Here is a 16656-nt window from a genome sequence, read left to right on the forward strand (position 1 = left end):
TAGGAGATTGGAGGTGGTGGAGACGAGTATTGAAAATTAGGAATGAGATGTGGTTAGAGTTTGGGAGTGATTAGGTTAGGTTAGAAAGGTAATTTAGAAATTTTAATAGTTTTTTAGAGTTTAAATATTTTTATCTACTAAAACCAATCTTTCATGGTTATAAGTTAGTTTTAATTCTTTTATGGTCAAATTTATTAGTGTTATAATCATTTATGGTTGGTTTTGGTACTTTTCACCGCACCATATTGAAGTGGTGAAGGGTTCAAGAAAAAAAAATTAGAAGAGTTTCACGCTAAAGAATTATGATCAAAGAGCTACCAACTTTCTTTTTCATTCTGAAAATAAAATCACATTAACATTCTAATACAATTACAAGCTTAACTATAAATACAACTTAGCTACTGCATAACAACCTCATAACTAAGGTAGCGTTTGGTGGAAAGACAGAGACGGAAAGACTGAGACTGAGAGACAGAGACTAAGAGACAGGGATTGAAATAAATCTCAGTATTCTGTTTGGTGCAAAATGGGAGACAGGAATTGAAACAAGAATGAAACTCTAATTTAATTTGCACAAAGGGTAAAATTGGAATTAATTAATTGAAATGAAAGTATTTTAGGTATAAAATGTTATTAAAGTTTCAGTCTCCATCTCTAAAAATTTCAGTCCCCTGTGTCCCTACTTTTTGGAGGTACTGAAATACTGAAATTTTAGAGACAGAGACAGAAATTTTAGTACCAGTCTCTGAACTAACAAATACGATACTGAATCTCAGTCTCTCAATTTCTGTCTCAGTACCTCAAAACAAACGCTACCTAAGTGTGCCATATTAGCATCACTAAACTAACTAATTCTACTAATACGGCTTACTCATCATCCTAACTAATTTCACCCTCTCTCAAATAACACTATATATTTTCCATATTATAAATTATACTAAAACATAATAAAATTAACGAAAATTACCGATAATATTTCAATATAAAAAAATTAGCCTCAATTTTGACCTCCTTTTCTTAATTCATGTGATGTAATCTGTGCACAATTTGAAATTACGTTACAATTTCACGATGAGCTGCTGGTTTGCTACGTGTCTTTGTAAACCTTGTGTTAGTGAGTTATGACATGGTTTTGTCGTACTTTTTCGTTCTCTAAGACCAAGACTGAGACCTTTTTCTTGTCAGAGTTACAAAATTGTGACTTCAAATACTTATATTATAAAATACATTTTTTCCCTCTTCCTATAAATGAATACATCACTAACTCACTATTTTTTTTTTTATCAAAAATAAAAAATTCAAACTCACAATTTTTTAATTGAATATAGAAAGATTATACCATTTAAGTTATAATTTACTGGCTACTCATTATTCCTTAATAAATAAATATTTAAATTAATCAACATCTCAAATGTAAAAAAATCAACCACTATAAAACAAGACAACCACAATTTCGCTGTTTATTATTTTGTGTATTTTCATTTTGCATGTCATTAAATGCCCAGCCCATGCCATCTCACAATCACAACAAATTGATTTTCGACGCAAGTAATTTTTTTGTTTTCAAAATAAAATAATTAAATAACTAATGATTTAAAATTAAAAAATTATAAAGATAGCAAAGGAGAAAGACGCAGCGGCAGCAACAAAACAGAGGCTGCAGAAGCTTGAAGTCTTGAAACTTTTGCGAGTGTGTTCCAGTGACCAAATTATGACCGAATTAAAAAACTGACATAAAAACTAGACTCTCTCTGATACCCTTTCTCTTTCTATAACCTTGGTTTATATCCCTCTGATTAATTATTAATTATATTATTATTTACTCGTTATTGTTATCGTCTAGTTCCACCGCTTCAAAATTTTCACCTTCTTCTCCTTCTCTCTCAATTCGATTCCCTTCACTTCTCCGATCTGACTCGCCGAGTTCCGTTTCTCAGCTGGATTCGGTTCGGCCTCGGATGAGTTGACTCGGAAGATCGCTCCGCGTTTATCGCCATGGTAACTCGTCTTTTTTCTTCTGATCACGTGCCGAATATTTTGATTGGTTGTTGAATTTGCTTTGACTATTGGAGCTGCGGCGTTGAAAATCTTGGACCCGCAGATTATATTTAATTTTGAACTGTTCTTTTTATTATTATTATTATTATTATTATTATTATTATTATTATTATTATTATTATTATTATATGTGTGAGCTTGGGATGTGTGTGTGATTCTGTTTCATAACTAGATGCTTCGACATTCGCGTGTTTCCGGCGAATTTTTGAACTTTATTTTTAATTGAAGAAATGAAGGAAAATTGTGATACTGGATAATTGGATATATTTGCATTGCTAAGTGATCGATGATCGTGTGCGATGTTAGATTGTAGTGACTGGTGAATACATATAGATATGAGAGATGGTACTTTTTGTATATAGTTGAGTATTGTTAGAAAGATTAGTAATTCGAAATAGAATTGAGAGTTCGAAACCTGAGCTTAGACTTTTCCACCTAATCCTACTAATCCAAATGAAGTCGTTGGCGTTGGAGGGAAACTAAAACTTAGAGTAAACAAGTTATATTAACAATTTCACCAACAAGAAGTAACCATTTGAAATGAACTAGTGTTTCATGTGTGATATGGATATAATTTGATGATCAAGATGCAGTTTCAATTTTCCTGAAAGTTACACGTATAAAGCCATAAAGGTGGGCAATAAATTTTATATCTTATATTCCAGTCAGACTAAATTTTAAAAGCTAGTTCATGTTAGAATGAAATCCTAATCACTTATGAAATATCAAGGTTATCTAGGACTCAGAGGGCAATATTGGATTTTATCATCCTTGCCCCCCAGTGCCCAGGATTAGACAACTACTTAATCCATACAAATTTATGTAGGTCTTCTAGGAATATTAAGCTTAACAGGAAATAATATTATATTATTATATAATGTTTTAAATTTTTCAATATCTAATTTATAGCTTGTATCTAATTCTTTTGAAATTAGTATGTTTCTACTGGTTGATGCTGTGGAATGGCAGCACTGGTTCTCTTGATTTATATATCCGCTTGCAGTGTCTAATGTGTTTGCTGTTGCAGTCTGCATCAGTGAACATCATTGTAGGGTCTCATGTCTGGGTTGAAGATCCCACAGAAGCATGGATTGATGGAGAAGTTTCTAAGATCAGTGGCGAAGAAGTGCATGTTCGCTTGACAAATGGGAAAACGGTTAGTCAAATCACCTATACTCGGTGTGTGAAAATTGTCCAGCAGATTTTTTACTTTATAATTTTATATACTGTTTTTATGTTATTGTATCTTTATATTCAGTACTAATCTGGCTGGGTTAGATCACTTTCAGGATTTGTGTTTTAGGCAAGGGCTTTCTTGAATTGCTTAAATGTCTCATTTGCTATATCATCTAATCAATTGTGCCTTGGCTATTTACTTTATTTCTTTAGTTACAGAAATCCTAACTTATCCGTATATAATTAATATGACTATGTTTTTGTTGTTTAACCCTGTAAATAGAGAAATCAGCATACGGCTTTCAATGATAATTTAAAATGCCGAAAATCTGGTTTCAGGCTGTCAAAACTATCTCCAAGGTTTTTCCCAAGGATAATGAAGCTCCTCCTGGAGGTGTAGATGACATGACAAAACTCTCATACTTGCATGAGCCAGGAGTTCTACATAACTTGGCAACCAGATACGAACTCAATGAAATCTATGTAAGATACACATATTTCCATTATTCTGTTTAGTGCTGAAATAGTTTGTATAACCAACCAACCTGCTTCTCCTCTAACATTGTTGTAGACTTATACTGGCAATATCTTGATTGCGGTGAACCCATTTCAAAGGTTACCGCATCTATATGATACACATATGATGGAACAATATAAAGGTGCTACATTTGGAGAGTTGAGTCCCCATGTTTTTGCAGTTGCAGAAGTTGCATACAGGTAACTAAAGATGCTTGTGTCATTGGCTTTCTGTTACATGGTTTACTTATTTCATGTTTAAATTTGTTAGGGCGATGATCAATGAAGGAAAAAGTAACTCAATCCTGGTTAGTGGTGAGAGTGGCGCTGGTAAGACAGAGACAACAAAGATGCTTATGCGATATCTTGCTTACCTTGGGGGCCGTTCTGGAGTAGAAGGGCGTACAGTTGAACAACAAGTTCTAGAAGTATGATGAAGCCTCAATTTTTCTCTGATATTCCATCTTTTGCATGTCTCTCAGGATGTTCAACCTGAATTAATATTTCCTTCTTGCAAACTTTATTAATTATATAGGGATTCTTGTAAGCATGGAAACTGTTTCATTACTTTTGTTTCTGTATTTTGTTTACTGGCAGTCTAATCCAGTTCTTGAAGCATTTGGCAATGCAAAAACAGTTAGGAACAATAATTCAAGGTGAGACTATTTAACACTCTGTGGTATTTTCAAATAAAGTATATTTTTCATAATTTTTTACTCTGTTCAAACCATGGTCACTAATGGTAGGCGAATAAGATGGTTCGGATAAGTTCATCAGTAGTTTATATTAGAATTTAGGGTTCTGCTTGTTAGTATTATGTTGCACAATACTATACAGTTGCATAGGGCAGGCAGCCTCATGCTTTAGCTCCCACAATGTGCTGTGTGCAGGGAAGGTTTTGACCTATTATGTGGGTGAAATAGGCATCCTTACCTTGCCCTGTTTGGAAACCATGTGAAATATAATAATATAAGTAAAAGTGGATTATATATTTTTTCTTGTTCATAAATCATATTCTATATAACAGCCCTGATATTGACATGCAGTCGTTTTGGTAAATTTGTTGAGATCCAATTTGACAACAAGGGAAGGATATCTGGTGCAGCTATAAGAACTTACTTGCTCGAAAGGTCCCGTGTTTGTCAAATCTCAGATCCTGAGAGAAACTACCATTGCTTTTATCTTCTTTGTGCAGCTCCAACTGAGGTTAAAATCCTCTTGCTTGATGTTGAAACATGCACCCTTTTGCGTTTTCCCCAGTGATTGGATCATATCTTTTTAGGAGTCCTATTTAGTGATTTAACTCTTTTTTTGTAGGTAAAAGAGAAGTATAAGTTGGGAAATCCTAGTTCATTCCATTACTTAAATCAATCCAAATGCTATGAACTGGATGGAGTTGATGATACCAATGAGTATATTGCAACTCGTAGGGCAATGGATGTTGTTGGAATCAGTGAGGAAGAGCAAGTTAGTCCTCTTGAACCATTTTTGTTAATGCAATGAAAAATTTCCATTGGAGGTTGATTTATTGATGTTAGCTATATGTTTCAGGAGGCAATTTTTAGGGTTGTTGCAGCAATACTGCACCTTGGAAATGTTGAATTTTCAAAAGGAGAGGAGATTGATTCGTCTGTCATCAAAGATGAGAAGTCTAGGTTCCATCTTATTACAACTGCCGAACTTCTCCAGTACGCCTCCAATATACTAATTTTGTGAATTTTATATTCATTTATGTACTGTGGACTCATTGATATATTCTGGACAGTTTAACATATATAATTATTGTAGGTGTGATGCTAAGAGCTTGGAGGATGCACTGATCAAGCGTGTCATGATAACACCCGAGGAAGTCATTACGAGAACCCTGGATCCTGTTGCAGCTGTTGGTAGCAGGGATGCATTAGCTAAAACCATTTATTCTCGTTTGTTTGATTGGTAATGAACTGTGAAGACTGTTTCTATTTGTCTGTGTGCAATGTAGTCTCATATAGATCCAGTCTCTGTGTGCAAGAAATAGGGAATTTTTTTTAATTATTTAATGTAAGAGAACTACTACAATTAGCTATAACTCAAGTCATTACATTTTACAGTCATTAAACAGTTCTTTTCTTGCATAAGGACTAAATTTTCCTGAATGTGTTTGAATAGAGTATTTAAAATTTTGAAGAATTTAAAATATTATGTAGTTAAATTGTCATAATTCAATTACATGCAATTTTAAAATGGTGAATTCTAGTATGCATATGTTTATGATGGCTATAGTGACTATGCAAGTATTTTAAAAAATTAAAGTCACATTTTTTTTCCATTTTGGTAACACTTTTTTTTTAGCAACACTTTTTAAAAAGTGCTGCTAAATAATAACAAATGTTACTTTAATTTTAGCAACACTTTTTGAAACATTATAGCCATTATAGCATAGACATACTAGAATCACCCTTTTAAAATATCTTGTTTGTATGTGCAACAAGAAAATGTGAAATGGGATATACATGTGGCAAGTTTCAGAACAATTATCTCCTTCTTACAACCAATCAAATTTTAAAGGAAGAGAAGATAAACAAAATAAAAATTTTGAGAATTCCCTCTCTTATGAGGGTGCCTTAAGTTCTTTGTTTTGAACTAAGCAAAATACCTCATAAAAATGCTTGGGATTTGTAAAATTCTTTTTATCAACATCTAAACAAATGATATCCTGTTAAAGGATTTAAAATACTCTTAATAAATACATTCCCTCCTTTAAATTCTTTATCCGAATGCACTCTCATTTTAAATTTGTTTATCTATTATGAATATGGCTGATTAGATACAAGTGTAACGTAAAAGAATGAAATAATTTTTCTAATTGTTGGAATAAACTCGCAATAGCTCATTGAACTTTTTTGTTATTGGTTGTTCATGAGGAACATAAGGTTATGTGAATGGATCAATACTATCTTTGTATTTTATTAAACAAAAAAAATCAATGGCTTCTCTAAATTTCACTTCTAGATTCTTATTTGACTTCTCACTGTTGTTTTTAGGCTTGTGGAGAAGATTAATAATTCAATTGGGCAAGATCCAATTTCAAAGTCTATCATTGGAGTTCTTGATATCTATGGGTTTGAAAGTTTTAAGTTCAATAGGTAAGCTAGCTTTCATCTGGGCGTATATTGTTTGTATATGGTCTTGCATCTGATAAGTTTGTTCCCTTGAAGTTTTGAGCAGTTCTGTATCAATTTTACTAATGAAAAGCTGCAACAACATTTTAATCAGGTTTGGCATTCTCAAACCTATTATGTTATGCAATGCAATTCATTCCTTCTCTCGATATATCTCCCCCTGACTTAATGTTGCAGCATGTCTTTAAAATGGAACAAGAAGAATACAGCAAGGAAGAGATTGACTGGAGCTACATAGAGTTTGTTGACAACCAAGATGTTTTGGATCTAATTGAGAAGGTATTTTACATTTTACCACTGCTTACTGCACTGTTATTTTCTTTTATACTGTTTGAAGTATGTAGTTTGTTTATTACCAGTTAACATATAGTAATAATGTATTTTTTTGAAAAAAAAATATATTGTAAATTCATGGCATATCAAATATTACATAAGTGTTTCTGTAATTTTTCCTCAATGGCATACTTCACGTAAATACCATCTGTGTTACTCCCTCACAGGAAGTTCATGCAATGATGCTTGCGTTTTTTAATCTTTGCAGAAACCTGGAGGAATAATTGCACTCCTCGATGAGGCCTGGTATGTGGCTGATAGTAATATCTTTGGTTTTCTAAATATACTTTCTGTACTCACTTCATTTAGTATCTTAGTTTTATACTTTAGTGCTATTCCCAATTTGTTGTCACTAGGATATGTAGGGAACATGCATCAGGTATTGCCTGGACATTGTAGTTTTGTTGGACTCATATCAGTTTGGCTTTGACACAGTATGTTCCCTAAGTCCACACATGAAACATTTGCTCAGAAGTTGTACCAGACATTCAACAAAAACAAGCGTTTTATCAAACCAAAACTTTCAAGGACTAGTTTTACCATATCTCATTATGCAGGAGAGGTATGTAAGCTTGTCCTTTTTCTTGATAAACTTTGTGACATGTAGTTGTAACTTTTGGTTCAACATTTTTTCTCCAAATTTTTTACTTCTATTTTTATTTTCCAGGTGACATATCTGGCTGATATGTTTCTTGACAAAAACAAGGATTATGTGGTTGCAGAACATCAGGATCTGCTGACAGCCTCAAGATGCTCATTTGTGGCAGGTCTATTCCCCCCTTCTTCACAGGAGTCTTCAAAATCATCCAAGTTCTCCTCAATTGGGTCTCGCTTTAAGGTATTGTTTTACTTGTTACTTCCTTTTTTTGAGATCTTTCTTGAAGCAAGTAAAGTTTAACTTATTTCAGCATTTGCCGCTTACTTTTGGAGAAACTCTATTCCCACATTTGGTAATTGTTGTAGAAGGACACAGATAGAGAAATAAGCAAAATGTGTTTGTCATGAGACAATGTTTGCCCAATTTTTCATTCACCCAAAGACTAGGAATAGAGAGACAAGGACGGAGACTCGATTTTTTTTCTTGTCTCTGTTTCTTGTCTTCGTAATTTCTATCCTGAGACACTTATCAAATATGAACTATGATTCCCTTGCATTAGGGTGAAAGAATAAATAGATAGGGATCTTATGTTCAGTGTCACGGCCATGTTCATCTAGAATAGATTAAAACTTACGTAGTTAGTTGAAAAACATAGAAAGAAGGATTAGAAGATATCTTCTTAAAATGAGCACAAGTATTGTTGACACTAGAACATCTCAATGAAGGGGATTTTAATCTCTTTGACTAGATGCACTAAGTTATTTATGTAAAACACCAGGAGTGATGCCATAATAAAAAACTATATCCTAAAGTATGTACGTTGGCTTGATTTTAAGCAAATACTTGAAACTTGAGCAAATATTGCATTTTACTATCAATCTTTTGCTTTTATGTTGGCAAAATGTATTAATTTAATTTTCACATGACCTCCATAGATGCAGTTGGCCCTTCCTTATTATAACAATGATCATGAAATAAACATGTCATTGCAGTCCTAACAGTTTAATCTTTTAAGTCAACTCAGTTTCTATAACTGCAATTCTGACAGAGAACTGAGAGATCATATTCCAATATTAACTACCAGTCCAAGATATTCATGATTGTAACTTAGATGGTGGATTTTATTTCTGTTGGTTGTCTGAAGTTTCATTAGCACGTACTGAGATCAAACTTTGATTCTACATGCCGTCAACTCTGTATTTTTATTTTTATTTTTAAAGTTCTGGTTTCCCTCATTAAAGAAAGTAACCATGATGATGTAGGGTAGGTGTGCATTCCATTGTTAACCTCATCTGAATCATGATAATAAAATCCTTGACATCCCTGTTGTAAGTATCTGGAAAATTTTGCTCTTATGTTCTGTGACAAGTGACACATGTTTCTGAAAAGTGCAGCTACAACTTCAGTCATTGATGGAAACCCTAAGTTCAACCGAACCTCACTATATCAGATGTGTGAAGCCAAACAATGTCCTCAAGCCTGCTATTTTTGAAAATCTGAACATTATTCAACAATTACGCTGTGGTGTGAGTATATGGTGTATATTTGTCAATATTAGCTTTCCTTTTAATTAACATGCAAGGAGAAACTTCAATGGCAGCCATTTACAGTTGGTGATTGTTTATTTGTTATTTGCTTTAGGGTGTCCTCGAGGCTATTAGAATCAGCTGTGCAGGATATCCTACTAGACGGACCTTTTATGAGTTTCTTAATCGATTTGGTGTTCTTGCCCCTGAAGTTCTAGATGGAAAGTAAATTAAACCTCCTAGTTTCTCTCTTTTTTTTTTCTATCTCCAAATTGGCAAATGGGTTTCTACATTGTATTTCAAGAAACTTGTCTTATTTTTCTGTTTCTAATTTTTCTTTTTCAGCTTTGATGACAAGGTTGCATGTCAAAGGATCCTTGATAAAATGGGTATGAAAGGTTATCAGGTAATTAACTACTACTTGAAAAATGAGTTTCTTAGCCAAGCTATACTATGCTAAATAAATGATAATATTCACATATATGTCGATCATTGAATTGATCTATAACCAATACATGGTAGTTTGGGTTCCCAGGAAAACTTTTCTGGATAACAGAGCATGGGTATGATATTGCAGCATCTGGAGTGCCCAAATGTTTTGATATTCTTATGGAACCTGTTGGAATAACTTTTCACTATATCATGTTGTATACTTGTCCAGGATTGATGGTTGGATAGAGATGTATAAAGTTAATTGCATGATAGAACAGTTCTTATGTCATCTACTTCATTGAAAGTTTTGGTTCGGATATTTCTCCATAATTTCTCACTTTATTCTTATGGCACTTGAATTTCTATTTGAATTTTTTTTTTTTTTGTTATCCTTATTTCTTGAAGATTAATTTTTGTATCTGGTAAGTTAGTGAACACAAGGAAGTTTATATAGGCAAATGGATTTGTAAACTCCAAAATCACGCAAGAGTTACTGTGGTCTGACAGATAGGCAAGACCAAGGTTTTCCTGAGAGCTGGTCAAATGGCCGAGTTGGATGCAAGAAGAGCAGAAGTTCTTGGAAATGCAGCCAGAATCATTCAGAGACAAATAAGAACTCATGTTGCACGGAAGGAATTCTTTGAATTGCGTCAAGCTGCAGTTTGTTTGCAATCTAATTTGCGAGGTATCATTGAGTTGTCATGCATGTACAATATTAATGTTGTGAATTATGTAAATGTGTTTAGTGTCGTTAGGTTCTTTAATCCTTTATTCTTAAAATTGATTCTTCTTTCTTACTCGGTGAACCTACATTTCATATTTCATCTTTCATCAAATCATCATGAATATTCTCTTTGGGCTTTCAAGAAGTTATCCTGCATTTGAATATTTGGGTTTTCTCCCTAAAGCATATTCCTTTCAACCTATGGGTTTATCTATATGAATATTATGAATATACTTCTATTTCAATATATTCTCATGGTTATTTTCAATAACAAATAGGTATATTGTCTCGGAAGCTATATGAGCAGTTGCGTCGCAACGCAGCAGCTTTGAAAATAGAGAAGAACTTTAAAGGATTCCTTGCCAGGAAATCTTACATAACAGCCCGATCATCCGCAATCACATTGCAGACAGGTTTAAGGGCTATGAAGGCTCGCAAGGAGTTTAGATTTCGGAAGCAAACTAAGGCTGCTATTCTTATCCAGGTGTTCTTGCTGACCTTTCGCATTGTTTATTGACTAAAATTATCATGCAACTTTTTTATTTGTCCTTGCCTTAGTGGTCTCTTGCGATATCTCTTCAGTCTCATTTCATTTTTTTCCTTTTTTTTTTCTGGTGATGAAAAATCTCTTCAGGCTCATTTAAGAGGGCATATTGCACATTCTTACTATAAAGGACTGCAAAAGGCAGCAATTGTTACCCAATGTGGTTGGAGAAGAAGGGTTGCTAGGAGGGAACTTAGAAAGCTTAAAATGGTTTGAATTGTGCTCTTGTTTTTTATGGTGGTTGATTAGTCCTATACATTGTTTTACAAGATGTTACTGTGGTGAATAACAATTTACATAACTTCATTTAGGCTGCAAGAGAAACAGGGGCCCTTCAAGATGCAAAGAACAAACTAGAAAAGCGTGTTGAAGAACTCACATGGCGTTTACAAATTGAGAAGCGATTAAGGGTAACCACATTATATGATATAATATGAAATTGTGATTTTTGTCACCCATAAGAACGTGCCAATCTTGTTTTATTTGATAACAGACTGATTTGGAGGAGGAAAAAGCACAAGACATTGCCAAGTTAAAAGATGCTGTGCGTTCAATGCAAATTCAAGTAGAAGAAGCAAATGCCATGGTCCTCAAAGAGCGTGAGGCAGCTCGGAAAGCCATTGAAGAAGTGCCTCCAGTTATTAAGGAGACTCCTGTTATAATTCAAGATACTCTGAAGATGAATTCCTTGATAGCTGAAGTCAGTAAGTTGAAGGTAACCAATCTTTGATTATGCAATTAACACTTTATATACTTATCATTTTACTTGTCATGAGTGTCCAGAATGTTCCTCATGAGTTTCTTTTTTTAAAGGAAAATGGATGCTTTCTTTAAGAAAGCCAGCAATCTATCAATTGTTAATTGCTTTTCCTCCATGCTGCTAACTTCTTTTTCTGATTGATCGTCTTGTTTTTCCTGAATTCCTTGATCTCATTCACCTCCCACCAAATTTATTGATTATAGTCAGATGGTTCATCCTGCCATGGGTGAATTCAACTAAAATTGGAATCATCTAGCTTCTATTGTTACACTTAGTTTCTATTTGCTTGGATGCGATGGATTTAAACTCTTGAGCTAGAGAAAAGGGACAGAAGCTGTTATCACTGATTTATATTAGGAACCTTAAAATTTATTATATTGGCCAGAAATGACTGGGAATGTATTCAGTGTCCTGATCTAATCTCTTCACGTTTCATACAGGAATCACTGCTATTGGAGAGGAAGGATAAAGAAGAGGCAAGAAAGGCTCAGTCTGAAGCTGAAGCTAGAAACGTCGAGCTGGTTAAGAAAGTTGATGATTACCAGGGCAAGGTGGTTCAACTCCAAGAAATGATTCAAAGGTTAGTAAAATTCTTTAGGTGTAAAGTTCTATATAGTTACTATTGCTTCTTTACTAATTACTTGCAGCTTACACTTCTTCCTGAGAAGAAAAGCCCATTTGGTTGTGTAAAGTTCCCATTCTATACTTTCCATAAATTGCATTGAAAATTCGGAGATGGATTTCCATTGTCTAGCTGGGTCAAGATAAGCATCTTGGCGCCTGGTTTCATATGTCATCACATTTCTTCCATGATAATATCATTCATTGGCCTCTGGAGTTAAGAAAGTATAAGAGAAAGGGGAAGTCATCTTTCCATTTACTTTTGGCCTTTTAGGGGTGTATACATTTTTGGTGCCATGAAGGTTCATCATTATTCCCTGTCCAATTTCATAGTTATCAGTTCTCAATTCTAGAAATTCCAATGGCCAAACTGCATCTCATTTTTCCAAAGAGTGACTGTTCTAAAAATTATTACTAGCATGTTTAGGATTTTGTTTGTTGTAGATCTTTGCTTTTATCTACTTCTTTCTTGGTATGCGTCTGGATGCATTATGCCCTTCTAGCTCTTTCCATTCACAATAATCCTCCAAGGAGTAGTCTTATACATGCATTTAAGTTTTCTTCAAAAACACACTCTATGATATAGGTTGGAGGACAAAATCTCGAATGCAGAATCAGAAAATCAAGTGCTTCGTCAGCAAGCTCTAGCTGCATCTCCAACTGGAAAATCTCTATCTGCAAGATCAAAGACAACAATTATTCAAGTAAGAAACAAAATGATGTCATTTTGCTTGCGATATGAAGATTTAATATTTTTGTGCACAATATGCAGAGGACACCAGAAAATGGGAAAGCCATAAATGGTGGTGGAAAAATTGGATCGGTGAGATGAACTGTTTGCTTTGATGGATATATCTTTGTCTTCTTTCCTTCTCCTTTTTGTCCTTCTCTCTTTCTTTGGTAACTTGTAACATGTTTTCCATGTGTTTCAGGATTTGACTCTTGTATCAAATATACGTGAACCTGAATCTGAGGGAAAACCACAAAAACATCTAAATGAGAAACAGCAAGTGAGTGGCTAGCTAGATACAACTAAAAATATGTACATGTGATATCTATATAAGATTATCTTTGCAAATTTCAGTCCTTTTCTCCATTGTGTCTCCATACTTCTTAAAATTTGACTCTTTTTCAGGAAAACCAGGAGCTGTTGATCAAATGTATCTCACAAGATTTGGGATTTTCTAGGGGCAAACCTGTTGCTGCTTGTCTTATATATAAATGTCTTCTTCACTGGAGATCATTTGAAGCTGAACGAACAAGTGTCTTTGACCGTATCATTCAATCAATTGCTTCAGTTGTTGAGGTAGCTTGCTCATTTCTTGAATGATGCAGTGCCTTTGCAAGTACTTCTATCTATTTCTGGAAACACTTGAAATATTTAACTAACAGTAGCTTCTGCATTATTGAAGGCTCAGGATGATAATAACATAATAGCATATTGGTTGTCTAATACATCTACTTTGTTGTCACTACTTCAATGCACTCTCAAAGCAAGTGGAGCAGCTAGCTTAACACCCCAACGGCGGAGAACGGCATCGTCTTCTATGTTCGGAAGAATGTCTCAAGTATGAAGTAACGGCATATCCTTTGTGGAACTACTTTTGCCTGAATATTTTGTCGTCTTTTCTCTTTTTGTTATTCTTTTCTCCTCCACAATTACAGGGGCTAAGAGCGTCTCCCCAAAGTGCCGTGTCAGTTCAAAATAATAGAGGGGTTGGCAGATTGGATGATTTGCAGCAAGTGGAAGCAAAATATCCAGCACTTCTGTTTAAGCAACAGCTCACTGCTTTCCTGGAAAAAGTATATGGAATGATAAGAGACAATCTGAAAAAAGAGATATCGCCGTTACTTGGATTGTGCATCCAGGTAGATTGTTAATAATAATTTATATGAAACATGAAAACAACCACCAGTCAGTTATTGTTACATTTATAATCAAACTTCATTAACGATATAATCAAAACTAGATTCACACATATAATCAGCAATATGATCATACTTGTTTAACATATATATAATCAAACTTCATAAACAATATAACCAAGCTAAATTCATATTTATAATCAAAATACCAATAAATATTCTAAAATAGTAGTGGCTGATTGTTTATCATGGAAATGGTTGATTATTCCACTTTGAAAATGTTTATTTACTCAGATGCTAAAACTTTGATACTTCTGCTGTGAAAGTTTGATTTTTTTTTTTAATTATTTATTATTCTACTAGAAAAATATGGGTGAAACGTGAATAAATATATACATACAAATATGGGTGATACTTCATCATCATCATCATCATCATCTTCATCTTCATCTTCATCTTCTCTGGTTACTATTTGTAGCAATATGAAATCAAATGAAGTGGACAATTGAATATCATGTTATTTGACTTTTAGTGGTAATCCAAACATGAGAAGAGAAAATTCAATCCTAGACTGACTTCTTTGCATATCTTGAAAACGAAAATTTATTTTATAATGCTTAAAGTATTAGTTACATGCATGCAATGCAAGTAGTGAAAGATGTGGCTAATATTTCCAATTATTTGAGTAACTTATCCAGGTTTTTTATTTATCTTTTTATCATGATGAAAACAACTGTAGGCTCCAAGGACCTCACGGCAAAGTTTAGTGAAAGGACGTGCACGTGCTAATGCAGTTGCTCAACAAGCTTTAATTGCTCACTGGCAAAGTATTGTGAACGGCTTAAACAATGCTCTAAAGATAATGAAAGAAAATTATGTGGGTTCTAAAGCTTGACGATTAAATTACACAGTTTCATTGCCCGAGTAAAATCTTAATTAATCAAGTTTTGGCTTTATAGGTGCCCCCTTTCTTGGTCCGTAAGGTGTTCACTCAGATATTCTCTTTCATTAATGTTCAATTATTCAACAGGTAAGCTCCCTCCACTGTATATGTATGTGTATCTTCATATTACATGTCAAATTGCTGCAACAAGAATGCTAACATTTTGATGTATTTAATTTGATCACTGCCAGTCTTTTGTTGCGTCGTGAGTGTTGTTCATTCAGCAATGGAGAGTATGTAAAGGCAGGATTGGGTGAATTAGAGAGATGGTGTATTGAGGCCACTGATGAGGTGGGCACCAATCAAACCATTTGAGACCATTCCTTCTATTCCATATTTATATCATAACCTGAATTTGTCATGCACAGTATGTTGGCTCAGCCTGGGAGGAACTGAAACATATTGGGCAGGCTGTCGGATTCCTAGTAAGTCAGTTTTACGGAATCTTGAATTCAGATTCAAACAAACAAACAAACAAACAAACAAACAAAAATCAATATTTCTCATCTTCCATTCAATTTTTAATCTCAGGTGTTGCATCAGAAACCCAAAAAGACATTTAATGAAGTAACAAAGGAGCTCTGCCCAGTGAGTGTCCTCTTTCCAATTTATAGCTACCTGTAAATTGATATACCCCAATTCGATTCTCTTCCTACTTATGATATTTTGGTCTCGCAGGTTCTCAGTATACAACAGTTATACAGAATCAGTACTATGTACTGGGACGACAAATACGGCACACATAGTGTGTCTTCAGAAGTAAGTTAAGATTGAGTTTAGTGAGACTGCCATGTTTATAACATTTTAATTTCTAGCTGAATGCACAACTTTTTCCCAATTCTTAAGTAGAAACTAGAAACGCAACTAAATGAGATAAATATCAATGCGGAGCAGCTCACCTTGTTATGCAGGTTATTACGAACATGAGAGCCATCATGTCTGAGGACACCAACAATGCTGTCAGCAGTTCTTTCCTATTAGATGATGATTCCAGGTATGACATATAACAACAATTTACCATTTCGTTGCCTATCTTCTTATTATTGGTAATAACTTTTATCTCAAACCATTGAATACGTGGATGCAGCATTCCATTTTCAGTGGATGACATTTCCAAATCAATGCAGCAAATAGAAGTAGCAGATGTGGAGCCACCTCCAATGATCCGTGATAACTCGGGATTTGGGTTCTTACTGGCACGCTCTAAGTGAAATACAAAAAGCCAGTTATTCTTATTGCCTCTGGTGCTCTAGCTAGTGGCTGTTGTCCTACAATGCACTATACAAAAGTTGCGAGTGCTGATACTTTTGTGCATACATATATATAGCATTGTTGTGTGTAAATTATATTTATTTCACCAACCCTGGCTTCTATTATTGGTTTGTTGCCGGGGTTGAT

The 16656-nt window shown here is 34.2% G+C and overlaps 1 protein-coding gene across 3 annotated transcripts; it reads left to right on the plus strand.

Moving 5' to 3' along the window:
• On the plus strand, positions 1632 to 16642 carry LOC107630500 (myosin-17). 3 transcript variants are annotated; one of them, XR_002359341.1, is made up of 39 exons: positions 1632 to 1998; positions 3086 to 3214; positions 3574 to 3717; positions 3806 to 3951; positions 4022 to 4178; positions 4348 to 4406; positions 4797 to 4956; positions 5068 to 5217; positions 5302 to 5438; positions 5539 to 5685; positions 6774 to 6875; positions 6948 to 7005; positions 7089 to 7190; positions 7453 to 7490; positions 7680 to 7806; positions 7912 to 8082; positions 9237 to 9368; positions 9484 to 9593; positions 9714 to 9774; positions 10308 to 10485; positions 10803 to 11008; positions 11159 to 11278; positions 11380 to 11478; positions 11562 to 11783; positions 12269 to 12408; positions 13036 to 13153; positions 13222 to 13272; positions 13382 to 13459; positions 13585 to 13755; positions 13862 to 14017; positions 14115 to 14318; positions 15055 to 15192; positions 15275 to 15345; positions 15450 to 15549; positions 15627 to 15683; positions 15790 to 15846; positions 15937 to 16017; positions 16153 to 16252; positions 16346 to 16486. XR_002359341.1 is itself a non-coding variant. In XM_016333646.2 (39 exons), exons 1-39 carry the CDS (start codon positions 1996 to 1998, stop codon positions 16467 to 16469), a joined length of 4587 nt encoding a protein of 1528 aa, XP_016189132.1. In that variant the 5' UTR covers positions 1632 to 1995; the 3' UTR covers positions 16470 to 16642. The 3 variants fall into 3 exon arrangements, 2 of the variants coding, with proteins under 2 accessions (XP_016189132.1, XP_020974514.1); XM_016333646.2 differs by having other exon boundaries at positions 16170 to 16252; positions 16346 to 16642; XM_021118855.1 differs by lacking the exon at positions 1632 to 1998 and adding an exon at positions 2543 to 2691 and having other exon boundaries at positions 16170 to 16252; positions 16346 to 16642.

This window comes from Arachis ipaensis, chromosome B03 (assembly GCF_000816755.2).
Source record: "Arachis ipaensis cultivar K30076 chromosome B03, Araip1.1, whole genome shotgun sequence".
Classification (NCBI taxonomy): domain Eukaryota; kingdom Viridiplantae; phylum Streptophyta; class Magnoliopsida; order Fabales; family Fabaceae; genus Arachis; species Arachis ipaensis.